At 34.3% G+C, this 23,891-nt stretch overlaps 1 protein-coding gene across 1 annotated transcript in view; it reads left to right on the forward strand.

The window, feature by feature from the left end:
• Positions 1-23,891, forward strand: part of MAN1A2 (mannosidase alpha class 1A member 2) — a 200,317-nt gene that overhangs the window by 166,119 nt on the left and 10,307 nt on the right. Inside the window, exons 9-12 of the mRNA XM_074263218.1 lie at positions 3,514-3,629; positions 5,703-5,922; positions 15,214-15,386; positions 20,268-20,383. Of these exons, the coding sequence (XP_074119319.1) occupies positions 3,514-3,629; positions 5,703-5,922; positions 15,214-15,386; positions 20,268-20,383 (625 nt within the window). The remainder of the gene's footprint in view (positions 1-3,513; positions 3,630-5,702; positions 5,923-15,213; positions 15,387-20,267; positions 20,384-23,891) is intronic.

Consider the following 23,891-nt stretch of genomic DNA (forward strand, 5'->3'; position numbering starts at 1 on the left):
CTTACAACTGTTTACATTAGCCAATATGAGTATCCTGTTTCCCAAATTCCCCAGATAAACTGAATCTAAGTTATAAATTCAATCTACCTTAAGTAATGATTTTATAAGAAATCATATAATCCCCTACAAATCGAAGACATTAAACCAGAATAACCAAGGAGATTTAGTTTACCTCAGGCTTCCTCACCAAATAGAGATTACCCAGTTTATAGTCCTTAGAATATCTCCAGGTCATTAAATAGATTCTTCTCTAAGCAGTTAAGTAAAGGTCCAGGAGATCAGATATTTCTACTAGAAGAACAAGTCTTTTGTTCTCCTTCTCAGAGCCTTAATGATTGACAGACCTTTGAAATTGGGTCTGGAATTATCAAATGACTATTCTTGAGAAGTCCTCAGTTTCCCTTTACACTCAATAGTGACAAAATAATAGTAGGAAACAATATTGTGCCTCTCTGAGTTGGGCAAATCTAACAAAGATAAAACAGAAAATGTAATTTCAAAGAAATTGTAAAATTTAGAACTAAATGATTTACAGTATTTTTCTGAGTGAGTTCATCTCTCTTCTCTCATTTTATATTTATCCTTAAGCAATGAACATCCTATAGTTATTTAAGTCATGTTATCCTTTTTTTGTTTTTGTTATGGCAGTTGGGATTAAGTGACTTGCCCAGTGTCATCACACATGTAGGACAAGTGTCTGAGACTAGATTTGAGCTCAGGTCCTGCTGACTTCAGAGCTGGTGTTCTATCCACTGCGCCACTTAGCTGCCCCCATTCTTCATTACTTTAAAGTGTTTTTTGTCATTGTGTTTAAGTCTTGTGGGTGCTTGATTGATTTACCCCCAAATATTTTGAATTCATTTTATATTATTTTGAATGAGATTTCCCTTTCTGTTATTACCTTCTGGGTTTTGTTATTGCTATTTAGAAATGTTGATTTTTGTGGATTTATTTTGGATCTTGTTACTTTATTGAGCTATTATTGTCTTAAAGCTTCCTTATTAATGGGTTTTTGGTTGTTTTTGCTTTTTGATATATTCTAAATACCTTTCATTATTATTATATGTAATGTACTATTAGCAGGGATAATTATATTTACTAGGAAATCTATTATTCTTTAGAAATTATCATAGCTTTTGATTTTTAAATATTTTAAACCATATTTTATTGATCCTTTTGGACCCATTCTTTATTGTTGTTGTTGTTTTTTTTTTTTTAACATAAATAATCACTTTATTTTGTCAAAAAAATTTTTACTGTATCAATACAATCATATTGTTTGGGTTTTAAATATGAATGATTTTGTTAATTTTCTCTCTAATGTTACTAAGTTTATTTCATATGATTCCTTTTCACAAATTGTTACCATTCAAAGTGGTCTGTTAATTGTTCCCTGAATCATTCTTTTTGTGTCTCTCAACTTAAAGCATTTCATATTGGCTTTCTTCTATATCTAGAATACATTCCCTTTTCACCTTCCCTCCTCCCCCTCTTAGAACAATTGATTCCTTTCAAGGCTAAGCTCAGTGCCACCACCTGTGAAAGGATTGACCTGCATTTCCATCCATTACTCCTGAAATTGTTTTGTATCCATTCCATATTATCTGCAGTACAATGTATGGGCCTTTTCATTGTTTTCTTTGTTATCTCACTAGCATAAATCTTTGCATATTCTAGTAGCTATTTGACATTTTTTATAATAAATTCTTTGATTTCCAGTTAAAATGTTCATGTTGTGGCAATTCTATAGTTTCTTTCTTAATTAATATTTTTTTATTCAGCATCTACCATGTGCCAGGCACTGTGTTAAGCTCTGGGGATAGAGAAAGAGGCCTCAGAGAGTCTCAAAGAGTCCTCAAAGAGTTTAAAATCTAACAGGAGAGGTAACCTGCAAACTGTATACACGTTTAAAAGGAAATTATTAACAGAGAGTAGCCTTAGGAATTAAAAGGGATTGGGATTTAAAGGAAGCCAGGGAAGTCATTAGTTGGAATAGAGAGGGGTGAGTGATCTGGCTAGAGGAAATATCTAAGAGCCAAGAACCAGGAGGCCAGTGTTACTGTATCAGAGTACATGAAGGGAAGTAAGGTGTAAGAAGACAGGAAAGGTAGGAGGGGTTGAGTTAGGAAAGGGCTTGGAATGCTAAAAAGAATGTTTGTATTTGTTTCTGGAAATGACAGGGAGTCACAGGGGTTGATGAAGTAGGGGAATGGCAAGATTGGACAGGAGTTTTAGGAAAATTACTTTTGTAAATAGAGAAGGGGTTGGATTGAAGTGGGGAGAGAAACATCAAAGGAGGTTTCTTTTGTTTTTTCAGGATAGGGGAAATAAATATGTTTGTAGGCTGGAGAGTATGAGCCAGCAGAGAGGAAAAGATTGAAAATAAGTGAAAGAGTGAGGATGATAGAAGAGGCAATCTTTTGGAGATGTGGCGGAATAGTGGCATATGAAGTGGTCTTTTTTTTTTTTTTTTTTTTTTTTTTTAGGCTGGGGTTAAGTGACTAGCCCAGGGTCACACAGCTAGGAAGTGCTAAGTGTCTGATCAGATTTGAACTCGGGTCCTCCTGAATTCAAGGCTGGTGCTCTATCCACTGCGCCACCTAGCTGCCCCCAATTGCCTGCAATTCTCAAGGAAAGAAAAGTCCTTACCAAGGATAACCCTTCCACTTCATGTGCCAGGGGCAGCTAGATGGCGCAGTGGATAGAGCACCAGCCTTGAATTCAGGAGGACCCGAGTTCAAATCTGTTCTCACACTTAACACTTCCTAGCTGTGTGACCCTGGGCAAGTCACTTAACCCCAGCCTCAGGGAAGAAAAAAAAAGAGAATTGCAGGAAATTGTTTATTTTACTGTGAGAATCAGCAGAAATTATTTGGATATGAGATTTATTTGGGAACCTACATCTAACAGTTTTGATTTACCCATATTAATATTAAGTTCATCGATGTGCATACCAAAAGCAAACCCAGGGGTCAATAGGAAAAAAAGCCTATTCTCTTGATGGATTTTTAGCTTGTTAAGGAATTGGTGCTCATGCACACGCATATGTATGTGTGATAATTTTTTAAATTTCCTGTGGCACAAATATCACTCCATAGATTGAAAATACATTTGTATCAAGAGAATAAACTTTTTATGGTTATTGGCATCAATAGATCTAGTCCTTGAGTTCATTATATTCCTGTTTATTGAATTTGCTTTTTAAACTGTGAAAGGGGTTTACTTAATTTTTGTGGAATGGAACAAAAATTGTTTTAGAAACCATAACCAAGACTGTGCCTTCTATGACTATAGGAAAAGGATTTCTGTACATCTAAGTAGAAAGACCATTTGTAGAGAACTGACAGATTTCTTAGAAAATTAATTTGTGATATAAACTGTGTTAAATGAAGGGATGCAGAGAAAAATGTAGTATTATTGTTGGTCTTTGATAAATGTAAGTGATAAATAGAAAATTGTACACATTTCTTCTTTTGTTCTGACGTTAACCTCCCTTTTTCTTTTTTGTTACAGATCATACATCAGTTGGTGGGCTAGGAGACAGTTTTTATGAATATTTACTGAAAGCATGGTTGATGTCAGATAAAACAGATATTGAGGCAAGGAAGATGTACGATGATGCAATTGAGGTGATTATTACCACTCTGTTTACCTTTAGCATTCTAAAATAATAGCACTTTTTAATAAGATATTTTTCTCCTCCCTTCCTGTTGATTTAAGTATTTATAATATTCAGAATACTAATTATTCATCATCATTTTTTGAACAATATTGCTCTTAGTGTATATTGTATTCTCTTGGTTTTTGCTCACACTGCATTGTTTTCATGCATGTTTTTCTAAAATCAGCCTGCTCAGCATTTCCTAGATTACAGCACAATAATATTCCATTTCAATCATATACCACAACTTGTTCAGCCATTCCCCAGTTGATGAGCATCCTCTCAGTTTCCAAAACTTTGCCACTATAGAAAGAACTGCTATATAAATATTTTTGAACATATAGATTCTTTTTCTTTTCTCCTGATCATTTTGGAAAAAAGACCTAACAGTGGTATTCCTAAGTCAAATATTATACAGAATTTTATAGCTCTTTGGAATAAATTCAGATCGCTCTTCAAACTGCGTAAGTCAGTTCACAGTTCCACGACCAGTATATTGGTGTCTCAATTTTTCTAGATCCCCTCCAACATTTGTCATTTTCACCTATCATTTTAGCCAATCTGAAAGGTATGATATACCTCAAAGTTGTTTTAGTTTGCATTTTTCTCTAATCAATAAGATTGAGCGTTTTTTCATATGACTATATAGATAGCTTTGATTTCTTCATTGATAAGCATTCAAAGCCGTGATCTGAGACGTAAGTGCAGTTTCATAAATTATTTCATTTCTCTTTTAACAATTGTCATCAAATAGTGTGTCATTTGTTATTCTGCTTACTTGTTGTATTTACATTTCTTCTTTCTTGAGAAATTATCCACACATTTTATAGAATCTCAAAACTGAACAGAACCTTAGATTAATTTTGGCTGATTTTTTTTTTTTTTTTTTAACCTGCCTACTCCCATAATTTCTAATTGAAGGAAGACCTGAATGAGATATTTTCTTGAGGTATGAGGCTTCTTTCTGACTTGAAATGCTCTAAGCCTTTCATGACCAGAGTTCAAATGACGTGTTCAAAGCTCCAGAGCCAAGACCTGACCTTGGTCTTCCGCCTTCAAATTCAACTCTGTTTTCAGGATTTTTTCACATCCTCCTTTTTCTGCATCTTTTCCTTCATTGTTCTCTTCTGGGTCCGTGGCTTCATTTATCTGCTTTGGGGCAATAAATACCATGTGAGCTAAACTATACTTCTCCTTCCCTGGCACCAGATCTCCTTGTGACTTCATTCTACCTATTCTCCAATGGGTAAACTCTTAGGATTTATCTTTGAATTCTCTCTCTTTTACTGCTCATGTTTAAAGAATTTATAAACAATGAGATCATTTGTTTCTTCCTCTCTATTCTCCCTTCTCTCCATTTTTTCTTCTTTATTTCCACTATCACAATCCCAATTTAATCCCTCATTCTTGCCCACTTAGACAATTGTAATAGCTTTCCAATAGGCCTTTCCTCCTATATTCCTCCCCCCCCCCCAATAAAAATTCTTTTCTTGCCCAACTAATCTTCTAAGTAATAAATCACTCTTTTGTTCAGGATTTTTCATTGACTGCATACTATGCCTTTCAAAGTTCAAAGTCCTTTCCATTCAGAGTTTTCCTTTTCCCATACTGAAGTATTCCTTGCTATTCAAACATGCCTCTCCTGTTCCACTTCCTTGCTTTTTCTCATGATGTTATTGTGCCTTGAATTAGTCTTCCTACTTCATTTTACTTGTTCATCCTCTAAAGTTCAGCTCAATTCCCAACTCTTTAAATGAAGCTTTCCTTGAGATTCCCTGATGATTACACACTTCCCCTTTGTGACTCACATATTATTTTGTTGTACCTTTTCTAATACATTTATCATGTCTTTTTGTATCATAATTATCTATGTATTTTCAACCATCTAGTATTCTATAAGGGCAGGAATTGTCTTATCTGTACATAACTCCCCTAAAGGACTGCATTTGAACTTGTGTCATTATTGTTGGTTTTTGTATGGAATTGATTTGAATGATAATTTTTTTTTTTTTAGAATCTCAAAAAATTATTCATTTTACAGGCCATAGAAAAGCATCTTATTAGAACATCCAATGGAGGTCTAACATTTATTGGAGAATGGAAGAATGGGCACTTGGAAAGGAAGATGGGTCATTTGACCTGCTTTGCTGGAGGAATGTTTGCTTTGGGAGCAGATGGTTCCAGAAAGGATAAAGCTGGGCATTATTTACAACTTGGAGCAGAAATTGCACATACATGTCATGAGTCATATGACAGAACGGGTAAGAAATTCCACTAACTTGGTTATTTACAAAACAGTACTCTTTATAATCTTGATTATATCCAGGAATTTAATTAAAGCTTACTTTTCAAATAGTGATACTTTGAAATTTTGGTTCCACATCAACTTTTTTAATAGTTGCTGCTTTTGGGACCGATATTGAGAAGGAGTTAGTTTTTTATATATTCTTTGAAATTTTGAAACTTTTTATCTCAAAAGTGTTTATTACTTTTGTAATTCAACTTCCAAAAAATGAATCATTATATAAAATAGGATAAAGCCTGTGACTCAGTTACTTTTTTAAAATTCTTGTCATTGATTCTGCCCTAATTAATACATCTAATTCTCAATTATTCATGTAAACACAAGTAAGAGAATGGTCAGAAAATGTGTTTGAGAAGGCATACATAGTTCATTTGAATCTAAATTTAGCTTATTTGAAATATCTTAAAATCTAAGCATTGTCATTAGTTTTAACCTCTTCCTTTACAAAATCAAACATTTTGGTAAATATCAAAGACATTTTGACATTAATTTCCTCCCTTGTCCTTTGTTCATTTCTCAGATCAAATACTAGTAAGTAGTAAACTACTTAGAAGACAAGAAACAAGGCTTCTAAATCATCCATCGCTGTTATTAACAGATGATTTGGGGGGGGGGGGTTTGTTAATCCACTGATTGCTTTTTGTCATTGCTAGTTCTTTAATTCCTTTGGCTAAAAAGAAACTCCCCAATTAGGACATAGTTAGAAGCCACTGTACCTTAATTCTTATGCAGGTTTTTATTATACCTTGGGCAAATCACTTAATCTCTCTGCATCCTACTTTGCTCATCTTTAGAGGGGCAGAATTAAAGTATATAATCAATTGACAGTTATAAGATATCAACAGTTCACAAAATACTGGGTCAACACTGGATTTCTAAGATCATTTCCAGCCCTTGGAATGATATCCAAGGCAAGGACTTTGTTTTTACTTTCCTTTATATCCTAGAACTTATCACAGTGTTAGCATTATGCAACATAAGCACTTAATGCATGCTTGTTGACTGACTGCTGCTGATTTTTTGAATCATTTAAGCTAAACACTTTCATGACAATTCAAACAGTGGAGTAATTTGATAATGCATTTTAAAAAGTAAAGGCTACTAATTTCTTTTTGGGAATTTCATAAAATTAAATTCATGTTTTGGGATTGCTTTTGAGATGCAAATATTATGCAAGAAATAATTTTACTTAATCCTAGTGCATGATCTTTGTAAAATATAGTTGAAATAACCAATTGGCCTCATATGTTAAGCATACTTAATAAAGTATAGTGGAATAAACAGTTTGCCTCATCTTTCAAGGTTAAGGCAGAAAGCCGTAATTTATGATAAATTGTTAAAACTTGTGAAGAAATTTCTTGCAAATTATCTCTAATAACTTTAAGTTAAGAATTCTTTTAGACAAAATACCATCAAATTGAAAAGAATTAGAATTCTGCTGTTTTCAAATGTTGTTTTACTCAGATATAAAAATTATGATTGGCCTGATTTTGAAACATATCAGTAACACCACCCATGTGTTTACTACTACATATTAGCATGTTATATGTACATATTTGTTTCATTTGCATATGGTCAATCACATTTCCCCTTGTCAAAACACTTCAGATATAATGTATGAAATAACAGTTAACTATCCATTGTGAAATCGTCATATTGACAATTATATCATAAAATTACTGTCTTTCATATTTGATGTCATTGTTAGTTGTGATTAGTTTGTTTCTGTATGTATAGATTGATGCAAAAACCCTTTTCTTACTATTGTGAATAAAATGAATATAATTATTTAATTTGTAGCTATTACCTGCTTAACTTGTCCTTTTTTGGATACTCCCTTTTTCCTTTCTGGTCATTTGATTCATCTTTAACCTGGAATTTTTGATCAAATAGAGCTATCTTACTATTGCAGCACATCATATCCATGACTCATATTTTGAAGCTATTTTTTAGTGCATTCTTAAAATGATTTTTTTGGCCTTGTTTGAAGTTATGACATTTCAACTCATGCTGCAGTACCTTCCTGAATATATATTATTTTGAACTATTCGCTTCCTTTCCAGCCCAGCAGAATCGTGTTGGAATATAGATATCGTCTAGGACAGGAGTCAGGAACCTTGCTTAAGGACTCCAAAATCATTTACATAATTAAATGCAGATGATGATAAACTGAAAGCTAGGAACAACTACCTCCCACTGCTTGAGTTCTATAAGTTGATAATTTTGTATGGCCCATGAATGATGTTATAAATACCCAAATGGCCTTTGACAGAAAAAAGGTTCCCTCCTCCTGACCCAGGTTCTTAGAATCCTAAGATGTTAAGTGTGGATTTACTGGGGAAGTGACCAAACACTGTTTCTAGTAAGTTTCCTAATTGTCCTGATGAGGAACTTGAATCCCAGCAAGGTTAAGTGATTTGCCTAATCTGACACATGTATATAATTGGCAAAACTGTAATTCAAGCCTGAGTCCTCTAATCAAAGCTTCTTAAACTGTGTATTTCAATCCCTTAAGGGATTGCATAAGAAATCTTGCTTCAAATAATGGTACCCTATATTGAAACTAACCTCAGTGTTGATTTTCCTGTCCTGTTATTTAATATTCACAGGATTTATATCTAACATTATTGAAACTGTTTGTGGGACTGAGTCAGAAGTCTTTGATATTACATAAGAATTTAGAAAAGTCTCATATATTTTCAGTTTTTCTGTAAAATTGGTGTTAAATTCTATCTTCCATTCTTTCAAATGACATATTTAAGTTGTTCTGACTAATGATAGTCTAATAAAAATATTATCTAGTATTGAAATGTTATTTTTCTGCTTGAAATCACCAACAGAAATAATTATCCCTCTACAATTTAATATCACAAAATCTCTTAATTTCATATTGTGGGGATGATTCTTGTTTAAGTTCTTCAAGTGGATTAGGTGGATTCTAAGTTTCCTTCTAATTGGCATTCTGATTTGAATTCTAGTGCTATAAAGTTATTATCAGAGCCCAAAAAAGCTTTGACTGCACTAAGGCTACTAATGAATAATTAAGAACAAAAAAGGAATTTTAGAAGCTAGAGAAGAAAAAAAAGCATACTCAAAAAAAGGGATCAACCATTCCTCAGGGTAGTGGGGATGACATTATGTAAAGATGAGCAGGCTGGACTACTCATTTAACTTTTATTTTGCTTCTGTTTTCTCTGCCAAGTAGAATGAACTTTGGACTGGGAAGGATAGAACAAAAATAATTAACAGGGAGTTGAAACTGAAGGTAAGTGAGGAGATCAGAGTACTTAGCTGTTCTCACTGAGTTCAAGTTGCTAGGGCTAGCTGAACTATATCTCAGGAACTTAAGAGAGAGAGTCCATGTGATTGCTTAGCTATTGTCAGTGATATTAGGAAAATCATAGCATAGGGGTTTGTTGTAGAACTGAAAAAGGTAAAATGTTAATTTGGGTGCTAAGAAAAAGAAGAATGGACTCTGTAGTATATAGGCCAATGAAGTAGACTGATTTCTGGGCAAAATTCTGGATCTTCTTATGAAAGAGATGATTTATAAGTATCTAGAAAAAGGGATTGTTATAATTTTAAAAATCAGTATGTTTCATTAAGAACAAATCATGTCCAGTTAGCTTTTTCTTTCTTTTTTGGCAGTGTAACTGTTGGTAGATCATGGAAATATTATAGACATCCTATATTTAGATTTCAACAAACATTTGTCTTTGTGGACAAGAATGAGAGATATAAGCCTAAGTAATTTAATAGCTAGTTGCATTTGTCACCATTCAGTAATCAAACCTCAAAAGTAGTCATTTTTATCTGAATATCAATTTAAATGAGGTCTTTAGTAGGATACTCCCAGATTCCTGTCCTTGTAGATATAATATTTTACCAATAATTTGGTAATATAGCTGATTAAGACATTGATGTTTTCATATGGGATTTGGATTTCTGAACTATGACTTAACACATAGAAGTGATAGATTCCTAGGCAGAAATGGAATGCATCTGGCATCTAATTAAAATGTGTTTTGATACCCTTCAAATTTAATCCAAATACATGTTTAATTTATTATATTATATTCTTAAAAGAATTTGCAATTTCATGTATAGTCATTCACAATCCTTTTTTTCTATTTTGTATATGAAAATCTTGTTTTTGGAGTTTTTAAAGTTTGGATTTTCATTTTAAAGAATGTTTTTTTAACCAAAAGAACTCTCAACTAAAAAAGGAAGAAAAGTACCTTTACATTTACCAAACTAAATACTATGGAGTATAGTAGTAAAACAGGAGAAATGATAATAGTTGAGATATTCAGAAATTCATAGAGGACGAAATCCAAGAAAGGAGCCAGTAATAAAAACTTGTGGCCTCAAATGTTGATTCAGAAATGTACAAGCATAGGAAACAAGCAAAATAAACTAGGGAACTTGACACAAATGGGTACTAACACTCACATGTAACTGATTCTTTATGTAATAAAACCCATAACTGGACTATGATTCTAGAAGGACAGAATAAATTCAAAAGAAATAGGGTAGATATGGGGGGGGGGAGGGTGAATGGGAGGAGATAGCATTGAATAGTGAGAAGATAAACTTGTATGAAGAAATCAATGAACCACAGAGGGAAAGCATTTAATATTGAGGTATGGATCAATGGAAGAAGAATCAGACAGTGACTTTGTCATTGTGTCGTGCTACAGAGAAGAAACAGATGAGGGAGTCAGGAGACAGGTGGCGAGCCTGGCACTGAGGTTTACTTGAGTAATGATGGGAGAACTTCAATTATCTAGACATCTGCTGGAGTTCTTTCTCTGCCAAAAAAAAAAAAAAAAATCAGTTAATTTCCTGGTTGTTCTTTAGTAATAATCTCGTAATTCAAACCAAAAAAAAAAAAAAAGAAATTTTAATCTGAAGCCATTTTATTCTTACCAAGAATGAAGTATTACTTGCTGCAGTAAACAATGATGACAGCTGTGATTGAAATGTGTGACAGAAGTGATACTTTGTGGGTTTGTGATAGAGAATAGAAGAAAAGCTAGACTTGGTTTCTGAAGGAGCAGATTTCACAGGATTTAGAGTAGGATAGGGAGGATCCAGCAGATTAAAACTTTCCAGCTGAAGTTATCCAGGGAGTGAAGGGAAATTCCCCAGAATTAATTAATTGGTTATCTAAAGAGACTAACCTGCACAGGGAACATACCAGTCAACATAAGTTCTTTAAAAGACACAGCAGAAATGGAAGCTAACAGAGAGAATGACACAAAGAGTGGCTTGGTACTTTGAAAGGGCATCAGCAGTTGGTAACAAGCACCAGCTGCACTGGAAAATCCAAAAAAGGTGAATCAGTGAAAAGGTTGGGTTTTTTCCTCATAGTGGAATACAGGAGGTTCCTCACTCCTTATTTGCTTCTGATTCTTTCATGTGACTGAGAAAACAGAAGCAAGTATCTTCATACGTAGCATTTTGTCATACTTCAGTGCTATTTCCCATCCCCTCCTCATCCTGTTTCTTTGAATTGATCTTACTCTTCCAGAGCTAAAGTCCAGTCATGGGTTTCATTTCACCAACAATCAGTTCCATGTGAGTTTTAGGACTTCTTTATGTTAAGATCTCCAGTTAATTTTGCTTGTTTATTATATCTGGTGCATTTCTGGATCAATGTTTGAGGCCATAGATTTCACTACTGGCTCCTTTTTGGATCCTGTGAACTTCTGGACACATTTTAATTGGAAAACACAGTACTGAAGATCTAAGTAAGGAGAGTAAGAGCCCACCTGGCTGGCTTTGTTGTGTTTATCAACTTGCTCACTGAATGGCACCTTCAAGTACCAAAAAATTGGCAAGTTGAGTCACTGTCTAAAAAAGAAATACTGTTAGAATAAAGGAAAGCAATTACTGTCCTAAGTTTTCTAAAATGGGCAGGGAATGCTGTTTGAACTATGTGTCAGTGAGCTTGATTTTAATTCCTGGCAGAAATTCTAGAACCTGTTATCAAAAGGTGGCTACTGAACTTACATTAAAGAAAAGAAAGTGATGATCACAAAAAGTAGCCTGATTTCATCAAGAACAGTTGATTCCAATATCATTTATTTTGTTTTGTTACAGCTGCCAGACTAGTAGATACAGAAAATGCTTTAGTTTATTTAGGTAACTTAAGAGTTTCTTGTGGAATCCTTAAGAGAGGTGGATTAGATAACAATCATATGGATTCAAAAGTAGTTTAATGGTTAGACTCAAGAGAGTCATGCAGAACATAATTGGTGATAACTTGGACAAAGGAGTAAATGACATACTGGCTATGACATTAATAATAATTTAAAACGGAGAAGTCAGCTAACATCCTGAATGACAGTCCAAAACTAAAAAAATTCTTACGGCTAAAGCATTAGATCTAATACAATAATAGGTTGGTATTCAGTAAGGATAAATGAAAATTACTTCATAATTAAAAGATGGAGGAAGGTTACTTAGACAACACTTCTGAAAAGGCTCCGGGGTTTTAGGTTTAAGTTCTGTGTTGAATTATAGCCAAAAGTCTTGGACCTCACAAAGGATTAAAGAATCCCTCTGTACTCTGCCCTGTAAATTTCTATCTGTAGTACTATTTTTGTTTCTGGGCCCATTTGAAGAAAAGCTTAGTATGCTTGTGTTTAGACTCCATGGGTGTCTTTTAAAGCCCATTACCATCTGTCACCAGACCACCTTTCTGTGCTTATATTAATCTACAGTCTTTGGGGCTTGCTTGCTGTTATCCAAACTAGACATTTTACTCCAGTATATACTTTAGAACAGTGTTTCTTTCTAGAATTCATTCAGATGATTAATCAATAAGCATTTGTTAAATTCCTACTGGTGCTAATGATGGAAAAACACCCCTCTTCCTTCCTCCCCCCTAAAAAATTTTTCTCCTATCTTTGGGAAGCTTGCTTTATTTTTTTTAAGGAAATAGCATGTATGCATGTGGATATATATTAAATAAAAATGTAATTTGGTGATTAATAATTTGAGGTACTTGTAGCCATTAGGAATATAAAAGACCTAATTTTGATGATAACACTTGAATTGAATGCAAATTAAGAATTAGAATATTATTTAGTTTACCTTTTAATTTCTGGAAAACATTCTAGAGTCTGTTATTAAAAAATAGTGATTATTACCCATGGCTTTGTCCTCTGCCTACTGATAAAATCTAAGGAATTGTGGGCCTTTATACTTCCTTTCCTCTACTATACCCTTAGGACTTCTGAAATTATCTATCTGTTCTGTAAATTTCATTTACATTTTTATATGTTGTCTTATCCAATTTAGAAGTATGTACTTCTTAAGAACAAATTAGTACTTTTTCATTCGATAGTTGGAAGAAACCAAAGATTCTAACAATTACAGTGAAGAGGGACTACATTCTAGGCATGGAATTTAGTATGGTATAAATGCACAGAAGTGGGAAAAGGAATGCCATGAGTAAGGGAGAACAAGAAAGCCAATTTGGCTAGACTGAAGAATTCATGAAAAGAAAGAATAAAATAAAATAAACCTAAAAAGGTAGGTTGGAAATAGATTGTAGAAAACTTCAAATTCCATAGCAAAGATTTGTATTTTATGCTAAAAGTAATTGGGAAGCACTACTTTACTGAATAGGAGAGTGCTTTTGACTTTGTCAGACCCGTGCCTTAGCAATATTTATACTAGGGGGAGGCTAGTGGATAAAAGCACCAGCCTGAAGTCAGGGGGACCTGAGTTCAAATATGACCTCAGACACTTAATACTGCCTAGCTGTGTGACCCTGGGCAAATCACTTAACCCCAACTGCCTCAGCAAAAAAAAAAAAGGGAAATATTTATACTATAATCTAGATAGTGGTGTTCAGAGTCTGAACCAGGATGATGATTGTGACCATAAAGTGGAGGTAATAGATGTAGTAAATGTGGTGGAGGTCGAATTGACAGAACTTGATAATTGACTGGGTGTGAGTTGACTGAAAATTAAGAACCAAAGGTGAATCTAAAGGTACACACACAAGTGGCTAGACAAGTTAAAAGATCTATGAGTATTCTAGTTTGGCATGTCAAATATGGGGCAGGCACTCCAGAGAGATGCAATAATCTGTTACATAGAGCTGAGATTCTTCTATATAGATAGACTCACAGGAGCCAATTTGATCACCAAAAGGAAGGATACAGAAACACAAAGGATCTTTCTACTATAACATTCTTTTGTCATTACATCAGCTGATACTTGTCATTTCTTCTCTAGAGAGATATTTTCCCCCACTATGTAGGAAAAGTCTTCCATTTGATGGAAGAAGTAAGAAATAGATGTACTAAATTAACAGCTCTCTTCTGAATGCTGTGATTAAAAAGACAGAAGAAGCTGCAGGTTTCAGCTCATATTCAAGTAGATACTAATGGAGGATTAACCTAGAAGATGGAATTAGGAGATATGGAAGAAAATTCTTTGTCTCTTTATGCAGTTTTCTGTTGTTCAGTAGCTGGTACAATTTATCTTAAAATAGGAGAATGTTGCCATTTGTTTAGAATTTTGCTGATGGAACTCTTAATTTAAAGATAATTTAGTCCCTGGTCCAAGCTCCTAAAAACGGTTTAGATCTTATGCTGTGGTAATCAGGTAATTTTTATGCTCTCATTCAAAAAAAAAAAAAAAAACAAAAAAACAACCCAAAAATGTATCTAAAGGTTTCTAAACTTTTTTATTTTTGTAAAATAAACTGTTTCTTGTAGGACATTGGTTTTAAATGAAAAATAGGGAGCTTTAAAATAAAATTTTAAGTTCTAGCATCTATAATGTTTCCCCATTCATTTGTATTAAATAAGAAACTAATAATTCATTTGAGTCTTTGTCTGTTTCTCCCCATTTTAAAAACACAAAATAACATTTTTTCTCTAAGGTAGGATGAATCAAATAAACACTTTATTTGGGAATAAAATGGAAAGTACATTCAGTGTATTATATTTTTTTCCAAAAAGATCACTTATGTCTGTCATATAGGTAGATTTACCACTGTGTTGGGATGAATTATTCAAGAGAAACACAATTATATAGTGTCCTAAAAATCTTAGTCCATTTTTAAACTTTAATAGCTGTTTTAAAAAGAGAATCAAAAATTAGATTTACTTTCTGTTAAAGACATGTTTTACAGGATCTCCTCTTCATATTTAATATCCTTTTAAAAAGAAAATGCCTTGACAAAGTCCTTGTTCATTTATCTTATTTATTTGTCTCTTTATAGTGTTAAAATTAGGCCCCGAAGCTTTCAAATTTGATGGTGGTGCAGAGGCCGTAGCCGTACGACAGAATGAAAAGTATTACATTCTCCGCCCAGAAGTAATTGAAACTTACTGGTACATGTGGAGATTCACTCATGACCCCAAATACAGGCAATGGGGCTGGGAGGCAACTGAGGTAAGTAAAAAACTAAACTAAACTAAAATGTTAGGAAGAAATGAAGCCCTTCCACAGTAAGCTTTTCTGTTTAGTGTCTAAAAGATCTGTCTTAATTTAATGGATGAAGGAACTGATATTCCAGGGTGTGGTAAAAATTCATGTTAGCTTACTTAGAGAAAGTTGTTTGTAAGAGAGGATGTTTTGGGATATGGCCAGCTATGGTAGATTGATTTTAAGCATGAGGAGATGGCTAGTCTCACAAAGCCAGGCAATTTTGCCTTAAGAAATTGTCTCTCTGTTACCTACCTGGTATTAAATCCCTCTAGCTTACCCTAAACCATATGTCTTTGCTCAGCTCCAGTTCTGACTCTTTCTAGTTTTATATAAGGTATCATTTGCACCATCTCATTCCCTCAGCTCAATAAGCTATGTCCTATTACAGCTTTGGCTAATTACAGTACACTTACAGCCCCCTATCAACTTAGGAACCCTCCCATCTCAAGTGTTACATTTCTCACCAGCCAAGAAAATCTTGATCATTTTTTCCAAGGAGCCAACTTAACAAAGAACTAGAATGAGATATAGTGACACAAATTTTTGTTTTCCTCATTTTTAAAATATAAAGAGAAAAAGAGTTCAGCAAAACTAACCAACCTATCAGTCAAGACCAATGCTATATGTCTAATTCAACATTGTTTTTCCCCACTTCTGCGGTAAAGGGAGGGAGGTACATCTCCAACTGTTTTTCCAGGATGAAATTTCTCAGTTATAATTATATGACAGTTTTATTTATTTTGTTCCTTTCATTTTTGTATGTTGTTTTACTAGTTCTAGTTACTTCATTCTGTAACAGTTCATATAAATCGATTTGTCTCTGAATTTATTATATTCATGACCCATAATTTATTTACAGTTTTCAGCCAGTCAATAATTACTTTGTTTCTAGATCTTTGCTATTATAAAAAGTACTGCTATGCATAATATCGTGTATATAAACATCTCTTCTCAGGTGTGGGTGCCACCTCTGCCCTCCCAAGCCCTGTAGCTTTGATCCCTGAATCAAATATGAACCATTTCATCTTTCTTTCAAATTGCATTTCAAAATGGTTCAATCTCTTCATAGATCCCTTATCCAATCCCCTGATGATTCTCATCTTTTGACATTTTTGCCAATTTGCTGTGTGTAAGGTGAAAGTGAAACCTCAAGTTGTTGTAGTGTCTTTCTGTTATTGAGATTAATTTTAAAGTTTTTTTTTAAATGTCATTCTTGATTTGTCAGTTCTTTTGAGATTTTTTTGTTCATATCCTTTACAGGATATGTATTCCCTGTGCATAGGGAAATGTCTCTTAATCATACAAATTTGTGTTAATTCCACATATCTTTTTTTTTTTTTATCAAATCTCAGACATTATACCTTCTTTAGAAATATTTGATGCAAAGATTTTTTTCCTTCAATTGACTTCTCCTAGATGCATTGATTTTGAATATATAAAAAGATTTTCAATTACTTGTAATAAAAATTACATATTTTATCTTTTGTTATTATCTCAATTTCTTTTTTGTTTAAGAACTCTCTTTATAACCACAAACTATGAATAGTAATATACCTGGTAGTTCTCATTCTTTTTTATGATGTGTTTATTTTGAGTATGTTATAATATATAAGTTGTAGATCTAAACTTGATTTATTCTAACCTGATTTTCCTAATTGGCTAAGGAAACATTACCTGTAATGGAAGTTAGGAAGGATGTGGTTTTGCATCTCACTCTTAGCAATGAATAACTACTGTATTTAGTACAAACCTAAAATATGGATGCTAACAAGTCAACGGATAATGTTTGATAAGGGCATTGTAAATCTTGGGTTTCTATTCAAATTGTACTTTTATTCTTACAGAATGCATTATATTCATTTATTTAACTATATAACTTGCATTTACCAGCATGCTTCTCCATGTGGGATGAATATATTCCAAAAAGCTCATGGATTTACTTCTTCCCTTCTTTCTATGTATCTAAGAACTCACCTATCCATGAAAGAGGTGGTTACCTAAGTGACTGAATTACTAGAATAGGTAGTTCCTATTTTCTTCATATATACTTCTGATTCCTCTAAATACCTGTCCTTTTCCTAATGAATTGCTAATTAACCCTGAAAGGATTTAATTAAATTGTGCCATTTGAAAGCTGCTTCTTACCAGAAAATGTTGTTAAGGGGTCCAAACTTCTCCCGCTCTGGACAATTTTAATGTCATTTAAAAAAGAATAGAAGAATTTTTAGACACACTAACTGTTCTCTGCCTCGTGAAGTTGGGGAAAAATTCACAACTGCTAAGGAAGCCCAATAAGTGAGCTTTAATCAAGTATGTGGCTTGTTTTAGAGTCATTTTTTGACTCTTGATAGAATCAAGCACCATAAAGTTGAAAATGTGAATGGAATACCAAAAATGTAGCCTCGGGAAATAAAACGTTCTACAGCAATGACCTCTCTTCCTCTTCTTCTTCCTCTCCCCTTCTCCCTCTTCTTTCCCTCTCCTTTTGTTTTTCTTATCAATACTTGTGGTGTGTTTGGGTTGTTATGTATACTTAACATGAGGTTATTAGAGTGGGGAGGTTTGAGTTGTGCTGGATTGAATGATGAAGTGGACAGAAAGAATTAAAGAGAGGGCTTTTGTCCTTTGGCATTCAGGTGCCCCTCTTTTTGAAGAGTGAGAAGGGAAAAGGATTATGTTAGTTACCAGAGAATGAGTTCAGGTAGATTGAGAGGCATTCTACAGGTGATTGGAAGGTTCAAGGACTTACTCATTGTCCGTCACACAGTGCCCATCCAAGCTTTACTCTGAGAAAGTTAAAACACTCAGTGAGCTGAGTCATCCAATTACATATTGTGATCTGTGCAGTGTCTTCTTTATCCTTATGATATGATTTTTTCTCTCTGATTTGCTTTGGCACTTTTTTGAGGCATTCTCATTTAGTAAACCTTTATAGTGGTTCTTGATATACTCAGAATGGCATTTGCAAACAGTAGCACCCAGAATTTTATCATCTATAGGGAATCCCCATTTTGGACTGGCTAGAAAACTTAAATGAATGTAGTGAAAGCCTGTGGCAGCCATGACTCTAAATTATGAGGAAAAGTTAATCTCTGTGGTTGTATTTATGAAGGGATCTTATATGATCTTAACTAACTAACTAACTAACTAACTAAATATATATGTATATATGTATATATATATATATATGTAGATAGATAGATAGATAGATATATCAGTTATTCTCATAAAGATTTTATAGAGAAAAGTAATAAGTAATTTAGGTTTGCATAATGTCTTTTTGGTTACTTTTTTAGTCAACATCATTTTTGTTTTTGTTTTCTCCATTCTTTTATTATCTTGCCCTCTTGAGATACCTTGAAAACTCAGCCCCCTTCTGCTTTCAGAGTTGTCACTTCCAGTAGAAATGTCTTTTCTATGTGCTTGGTCAGGTTTGACTTCTTTTTGTGATGTCATCTTCTTAAGTTCCAGTTACACATCCTCATACATAAGAATTCTGCTATGATGATTTAACTATCATCAATTTTGAGAATAAAGTACTATAAAAATGCAGACATTTGTCTTTGTGTCTTTTTCTTGTCTTCCCATTTTCATCTGTAAATATTCTTAGGATGATCTGGTTTCATCAGATTTTATGCCAGATTTGTTTAGAGGTCCATTTCTCTTGATTTGTGAGGTGCTATTTGCTACTTGTTATGTTCTTGTGCCATGCTTTTTGGATAAGCTTGAACTCCACATCAGTGTTTTCCTGAAGGTGAAGGGAAGAGGGAAGAGAAAAGTATTTATTGATTGATTGCTATATGATCGGCACTGTGCTAACCATTAGAAATTCAAAAGAAGGTATGTTACAAAGGCAGGCAAAGAATTGTCCTTGCTTCCAATGGGGAAACAATATGCAAACAACTTTGGACAGTCAAGCTTCAGATAGGATAAACTGTAAGTGTTCAGACAGGGAATTAAGAAAGGCTGGGAAAGGTCTTATAAAGGGTGGCATTTTAGCTGGGTCTTGAAGGAAGCTAGGAGCTTGAGATGAATAAATAATGCATTCTGGGATTAGAGGACAATCAGGAAAAACACTTAAGAGTTGGTAGATATGATGTCTTGTTTGTGTGTGTGTGTGTGTGTGTGTGTATGTGTGTGTGTTTGTTTTTTTTTTTAGGAATAGAAAGGAAGCCAATGTCACTGAATTATAGAGTACTTGTGGGTAGGAATATAAGTGTAAGGAGATGGGAAGGGAGTTCGGAGGACAGATTAAGGCTTTAGATGTCAAATAGTATATAAAAACAAAAATAAGGAGTGTTTGGAACTTTCAAAAACAAACATTTAAGCTCTCCAAAATCTCCATTTTGTTATACAGTTGACATGCTAACTATAGATCATTTTAATTTATTTATTAAAATTTCTGTGCAAATGAATGAAGCAATTATTAAGTGCTTACTATTTGCAAAACACTAGGCTAATTCTGGAGATTGAAATAGAAAAGTAAGGCAACCTTGATCTCTGAAGGTCTTCAACATTTTGAGACAGTACCTTTGGAGAGTTTCAGCTACAAGGTACATAATATGCAAGCAATTGTAGTAGCCTTAATTTGTTAGAATTAGTGAGATGATACTGTTATTGGATTTAGAATAGCCAAAAATCACTGTGGAGAAGAAATCGGGAATTTCTTCAAAAAGTTAAACATATTGCACTATAAGGAAGTTGAATCATTTATTGCTTTTCATTGTTGAAATTTGATTAGATATCTTTCATTTATCATATCTCAGCATATTGTGATTAATTGAAGTTGGCCCTTCAAATCTCAAAGTTTGTGGAAATTTTTTTCTCCTTTCATATCAAAAATAGGCTATTGAAAAGTATTGTCGAGTCAGAGGTGGATTTTCTGGGATCAAGGATGTATATTCTTCTGCTCCTGCATATGACGATGTACAGCAGAGCTTCTTCCTTGCTGAGACACTGAAGTAAGTAGATTTACTTTTATTGTTAAGTAGTTTATTGTGAAATGTATTAATAGATGACATCCTAATTTTAATATATTATGTTTATAGATATAATAGTCATAATAGTATTTAACACAGGAAAATAAGGCCTGGACTTAAAACTTTTCTCCCTGAAAATGCCTCCTCTCCAAATATGTACATTCCAAATATTATTCTCAAAAATGAAAAAAGTCTGAATTTCAAACACTGTTTATTAGACCTCAACCAACAGACAATAAAGCAAGCGGAGAATTAAAGTTGGAAAAAACACCCTTGAGAAATATATAATTTTTAATTATGAACTGGGATTAAATTGAATCATATTACTAATGGAAGGATGAATTTAGCATTAGGAAAACAGTATAATTGTTTAAAAACAAAAATAGACCTAAACCACACACGATTATACAAATACACACACACAAAAAAGCCTTTGACAGAGTACAACATTCATTTATGTAAAAAATCCTTACAAAAACCGAGGAGATCTATTTTTAGTTTAACAAAAGTATAGACACCAAACCAAAAGCTTACAATATTGCAATGAGGAAAAGCACTATGCTTTCTCAATAAACACATGAATAAGTCAGGGACTTCCTCTCCCTTACCTACTGTTATTTAAAATAGTGCTCAAAATACTACCATAAAACAAAAAAGAAAAGAAAGGCCTAAATGCAGGCAAAGAATAAACAAAGCTTCTTTCATGTTCTGATTTTTTTTTTTTTTTCTTTTTTTTTGCTGAGGCAATTGGGATTAAGTGAGTTGCCCAGGGGTCACACAGCTAGGAAGTGAGATTAAATTTGAACTCAGGTTCTCCTTATTTCAGGGTTGTTGCTCTGTCCACTGCGCCACCTACCTGCCACTTCTGATGTATATTTTATTTAGAAAACCACAGAAGATTAGCAAAGAAATTAATTTAGACAATAATTTTACTAAAGTAGCAGTAAACAAAATAAATTCACAAAAAATCCATGAGTATTTTATAAAGTTTTAAGTTATAATTTTATAACCTTGATGAGGAAATAATAGAAGGGGGATTCCCATATACAAAATACAATCCATAAAATATGTGGCAGTTAATCTTCAATATACACTCAAGATAAATATAATTAGAAGCACTCTAAAGGAAATAATCATTTAAATATTTGGAGGAATAGTTAGTACTCTTGGCTGGGCTTTCCCAACATAGTAAAAATAACAGTGCTACTTAAAGTTCACTTAACAGACTTAACTGCTGTAGGAATAAAATCACCTAAAGGGGTATACAAATACACACAATAAATTAAAAATTCATTTGCTGTAACAAAAAGGTTTAGAACTTTAAGAAAAATAATGGAGGGGGAGGAAGGAAGGAATGATGGAGTAGCACAGCCAACTCTCAAGTTTTACTCTAAAGCAGTAATCAACAAATTTGTGGTACTCATTAAAAATAGAAACAGATCAAAGAAACACACAAAACAGGAATACAAAACAATTAAACGGGAGAATCCAGTATTGTATTAAACTTGGGAATATGTCACTTAGGATATTTCTTCTCCCCGACTCCTGTCTAGCCTCCCTACCCGAATGTTTATGGAACAAGCAGTCTAAAACAGAACTCTGGATTTCCCCTCCACACCCTTCTGTCTTCCTCACTTCCCTGCTGCCCTGGAGAGTCTCCTTCAGCTCCTGGGCTCCCCACCAAGATCTGGCTTTAACTTCCCCCTTCTTGGCAGTCTCCGGGTGGTCTTGGCACAGGCTAGAATGCACTCAGGTCATAGGGGAGGCAGTAGGCCCTCACCACACAGTTGCCCTGTGTTCAGCCACCAAAAGGAGTCTTCCAACCTCTTTTCCCTCCTCCCCCTAGCCCTGTGCTTGGCACTTAAAGTGCTCCCTGACCCTGACCCTCCTTCTCAAGCACCTGCCAGATGCTCCTTAACCCAGGGGTTCTGGCCTCTCTGCTGTCCCACTAACAAAGCCCTTCCTTCAGTGGAGTCTGGTGTTTTCCTTGGCCACCCTTCACGCCTAAAGCTCTCTCTTCTCCATTCTGACTCCCCTACCCCCCCCATCTTTTACTGGAAGGTGTTCCCAACCCCTCTTCTTTGTGCTGTCTTCTCTCTTGTAATTACATCCCATCTATTCTCTGCTTAGTTTAATTTGTACATATTTATTTACTTGTTGTCTCTCCCTCATTAGATTGGGAGCTGCCCTTTGCCCTTCCATATTCTATCAGATGGGAGTTCCATGGTTGTCCCTTCATAATATCTCAGCCTGATGGCCATTTTCTCTTTTTATGGCACTGCCACCTCCCTCATTTAGACCTTCAGGCCCTGGCACCTGGACTATTACAGTAGCCTACTGGTTGGTCTTCTTACCTGAAGACTCACTCCACTGTGTTTCTGGCTTTCAAATTGATCTTCCTAAAGTCTGGGTCTGATCTTATCACCTCCATTCAGCAAACTCCAGTAGCTCGAGATTACTTACAAGATCACATTTAATTTTAAATCCTATTCTCACCTGGCTCTTTATTGCCTTTCCAGAGTTCTTACACCTCACTCCCACATATTCCAAAATCTGGTAGTTCTGGTCTTGTTGCTCTTACCACATAATGTCCATCTCCTAACCCATACCTTTCCACTTGCTGGTGCCCGTGACTAGAATTCTCTTCTACGTTTCCTTTGTTCTTAGGTTTCCTTCAAATTCTAGCTAAGATCTCAGCTTCTTTAGTGCTTTCTCACTGAGATCACTTTGGTTCTTTCTGTCTATAGCTGTTTGTCATGTTCGTTCCCACATTAGACTGTAAGCCCTTCTTTCTTTTCTTTGTGGTCCCTCGCACTTAGCACAGGGCCTGGCTCAGAGTAGACATTTTATAAAAGATTGACTCCATTTCTTGGTGAATGGATACTGTAGCAAGTATCCATACGGTACAGTATGGGCCATGTCTGTAGTGTGGGACTTCGGAATCCCAAAAATGTCAAAGTTCCAGACCCATGTTATGAAGTATCTCAAAAGAATTTTCATGCTAATCAAATCTCCAAATCAAGGGTCGAAGTTTATTATAATGGTAGTATTATAATGGCTGTTGCTAGTGGGATGTGTTCCAAAAAGCAGCTAACTAGTAAGAAGGGAAAAAAGTTATTTTTATTAGGAAAAGTGAGAGAAACCAGATGTTTCTTTGTCACTGAAATGCTAATTATGTGGCTTAGAGGTGAAGTTGAGGAGTGGTCAGATTCTTTTTTTTTTTTTTTATTCATTTTTCCAAATTATCCCCCCATCCCTTCACTCCCTCCCCCCGATGACAGGTAAACCCATACATTTTACATGTGTTACAATATAACCTAGATACAATATGTGTGTGTAAATACCATTTTCTTGTTGCACATTAAGTATTAGATTCCGAAGGTGTAAGTAACCTGGGTACATAGACAGAAGTGCTAACAATTTACATTCACTTCCCAGTGTTCCTTCTCTGGGTATAGTTATTTCTGACCATCATTGATCAACTGGAAGT

The sequence above is a fragment of the Sminthopsis crassicaudata genome, chromosome 4 (genome assembly GCF_048593235.1).
Source record: "Sminthopsis crassicaudata isolate SCR6 chromosome 4, ASM4859323v1, whole genome shotgun sequence".
Classification (NCBI taxonomy): domain Eukaryota; kingdom Metazoa; phylum Chordata; class Mammalia; order Dasyuromorphia; family Dasyuridae; genus Sminthopsis; species Sminthopsis crassicaudata.